General features: G+C 33.7%; 1 protein-coding gene across 1 annotated transcript; it reads right to left on the bottom strand.

Annotated features, from left to right (window-relative positions):
* Positions 1 to 1,152: 1,152 nt before the first annotated feature.
* LOC125110382 (olfactory receptor 10AG1-like) lies at positions 1,153 to 2,133 on the bottom strand. The gene has a single exon (XM_047751693.1). It carries the CDS (start codon positions 2,131 to 2,133, stop codon positions 1,153 to 1,155), a length of 981 nt encoding a protein of 326 aa, XP_047607649.1.
* Between the last annotated feature and the right edge of the window lie 1,527 nt (positions 2,134 to 3,660).

Genomic DNA, 3,660 nt, shown 5'->3' with positions numbered 1-3,660 from the left:
TAAAGCACTAGTAGAGAATATCTCACAATAGATCCAAAACCACTTTAGCACGTTGTAAATCTGTTGAAATTTTATTCCAACTTTATGTAATTTATATATGAACTGTGGCTTCTTTCCATGTGCTCTTTCATCATCAGGAGTCTAGACTGAAATTTTTGACACAGTGATGGAATATTTGGATTGTTATGGCATGAATGCCGAAGTGCTGGTCATGATTATTGATGTTCCCTTGGCCAAAGATTATCACATGGATAATCAAGAGCAGTCTAGGGAGGATGACAAAAAAAATGGATACAAGAAGAAATGACATATTGGGGCCATTATCGCATATATGTAACATGAGTTTTTAATGACTGTAATTCTATTACATTATGCATAGTATTTCTTAAAATATTTCTCAATAAGAGCATTCATTTTCCTTTTCATTGCTGAGAAAAATTGTACTGCAATAAACATTATATTGCACACATGTGTATTAGTACTTTTTATATCTTTGGATTTATTTATTTTTTTCTATGGGGGAATCACATATTAATGACTCTGTAACATCTAAAAATGTGTCATTTTTGGAGTTCCCATCGTGGTGCAGTGGATAACGAATCCGACTAGGAACCATGAGGCTGTGGGTTCGGTCCCTGCCCTTGCTCAGTGGGTTAAGGATCCAGTGTTGCTGTGAGCTGTGGTGTAGGTTGCAGATGCGGCTCGGATCCCGCCTTGCTGTGGCTCTGGCGTAGGCCAGCGGCTGCAGCTCCGATTCGACCCCTAGCCTGGGAACCTCCATATGCCGAGGGAGCGGCCCAAAGAAATAGCAAAAAGACAAAAAAAAAGTTTCATTTTTAAAATAAGAATATATTAGTGTATAGAAAGACATGAATAAAGTAGAAAAATGACATAATTTCAATTATAGAACATACTGCATATCACATCATCTGGTTTAGTTACACATCTCTATTCATGAGTTTGCAGTGAGGGGGAAACTGATCTTTAAAAGTAAAACACAACTGCCATAACTCTGAGAACATAAGGTCCTACTAGAAGGAAATAATATCATTATCTTATTTAAAAATGGAGAGCATTACTGAAAAGTAGATTTCAATTAGGACTCCTTACAAATTAAATACATAAAATAATAATTTGTGTTATTTCAAATTCTCACAATGCTGATAATTTGTGAAGAAATTTTCTTATTGCCTTTCTCACATCTTTGTTCTGCAGACTGTATACCATAGGATTAAACATTGGGGTCAAAATGGTGTAGAAAAGAGAGAGCAGTTTGTCTATTCCTTCATATTGATTGGATTTAGGTTTTAAATAGGTGACAGCGGCTGATCCATAGAATAAAAGTACAACTATGATATGGGAAGAGCAAGTTGAAAAGGCTTTGGTTTGTCCTGTTTTTGATGGCAACTTCAGAATGGTGGAGATAATTCTAGTATAGAACCCAAGAATTAACATAAAAGGAAGAGTGAGAAATAATACAGCGAGTATAGAGACCATCATCTCATTGTAAAAGATATCTCCACAAGCCAGCTTCAATAATGGGGGGATATCACAGAAGAAGTGATTGATTTGGTTAGAACCACAAAAGGGCAGAGAGAAAATCTGGTATGTATTTCCTATCTGGACTGGAGCTCCACTGATCCAGGAAGCAACCACCAGCTGGACACAGACCTTGGGATTCATAACTAGAGGGTAGTGCAGAGGGTTACAAATGGCCACATAACAGTCATAGGCCATCACAGCCAGAAGGAAACATTCTGTGCCTGCCAGCATAAGGAAGAAACACATTTGTGTAGCACAGGTAAAAACAGAAATTTTTCCTTTCTGGGTCCAAATGTCCATGAGCATCCTGGGAAGAGTGACAGATACATAGCATATTTCTAGGAATGAAAAAATGCTGAGGAAAAAATACATGGGGGTCTGAAGAGTGGCATCTACTTTTGTTATTAGAATAATGATGCCATTCCACAACAGGATAATCAAATAGATGACTAAGAAAACTCCAAACAGAAACCAGTGAAATTGGGGAATATCAGCAAAGCCCAAGAGAACAAATTCAATCATTATAGTAAGATTTATTTCTGTAATTTTCAAATTATTTTCCCTCTGAGGATTTACATTTCTTGACTGCATTTTCTTCTTTTATAATTGGATCAAGACATGAGCTTTTGCTGTAATAAATTCTGAGTTATTTGTCACACTTATGTTCTGTGATTCTGGGAGATTTGATGTGAAACCAGGAGCTATAAACTCATCTGCAGAAAAAAATCAATTCGATAAATAAATTGCTTAAATTATGTTCCATGTTAGATCTTCATTTTAATTATACCAATATGAGTCATATGCCTAGATAGTTTAATTTAAACTATGGTATGAGAAGGGAGTATGCAGATGACATTTCTTTTGGTCAAAACTCAAATTCAAACATTATTTGATCACTACCATGATTTTATTTACTAATCAATCTGGTATATAACATAATATCCATCCTCTAACATCTAATGCAATGTCCCACTATTTACATATCTTTTCTACACTTGACATTATATGCAATGACTCTATAAAGAATACAGCACAAGACTCTGACCCAATATTTTATTCCATAGATGTTTCTGAATTACATTAAAATTAGAAATTACAATTAGAATTGATATTTTCATTTGTGCTGGATATTGGATTCCAGTTATAAGTCCTCAGAAAAGAAAATCATGGACTTGGAGAAAAGACTTGTGGCTGCCTGATGGGAGGGGGAGGGAGTGGGAGGGATGGGGAGCTTGGGCTTATCAGACACAACTTAGAATAGATATACAAGGAGATTCTGCTGAATAGCATTGAGAACTTTGTCTAGATACTCATGTTGCAACAGAAGAAAGGGTGGGGGAAAAATGTAATTGTAATGTATACATGTAAGGATAACTTGATCCCCTTGCTGTACAGTGGGAAAATAAAAAATTATATAAAAAATAAAAATAAAATAAAGAGAAATTTTCCTATAAAAATAAATAAAATTTTAAACCAAAAAAAAAAGAATTGATATTTTCCAATAAGGGGGAAAGTATTATTATAACTATACAAATATAAAAGCCATATTTTTTTTTTTACTTTCAACACCCTGTAAGTTTCCAGCAATGCTCATTTTAATTTTTTGAATTAGATCACATTGCTTATAAAACACATCTTTGGCATTTAAATAATTTTAATACTAATAATATTTGGGAATAGTGTTTTATTTCAGGCCAAAATTAAATGTTCCCAGGGAAAAGTAAAATCAATAAATAAGAAAGTAGTCCAATATTACATCCAGCACCTTCCCTGCTTATGATCCTATTTGATTGGGTGCCATAAATAATATTAGAACATGGGCTAAAAAGTTGAACCAAATATTCTTTAGCAGGAGATTATAATTTGAAATAAATCCTCCACAAAATCCACAAGAAAAGAAGGTTCGCTAATAAGAGGTTATTCCTTCTCATGGAAATATTTTACCTGTACTGGCAATATTTACTTTATTATTAATATGGTGAAATCTTTAACTTGAATGCAGTACATCTTCTTTGAGTATATTCTCTTAATAGGTTATTTCTTAAAAATCATAAATTTAACATCATTATCATTATTAACAACAGACAAATTAGAAATGCATATATTTTAAATGCTTCA

The sequence above is a fragment of the Phacochoerus africanus genome, chromosome 10 (assembly GCF_016906955.1).
Source record: "Phacochoerus africanus isolate WHEZ1 chromosome 10, ROS_Pafr_v1, whole genome shotgun sequence".
NCBI lineage: Eukaryota > Metazoa > Chordata > Mammalia > Artiodactyla > Suidae > Phacochoerus > Phacochoerus africanus.
The sequence above is the reverse complement of the archived record's forward strand: the minus strand, read 5'-3'. Positions and strand labels throughout refer to the sequence as shown.

What these genes read in the sequence shown, in the direction of transcription:
- LOC125110382 (XM_047751693.1), bottom strand. Translation starts at nt 2,133, where the DNA reads ATGCAGTCAAGAAATGTAAATCCTCAGAGGGAAAATAATTTGAAAATT.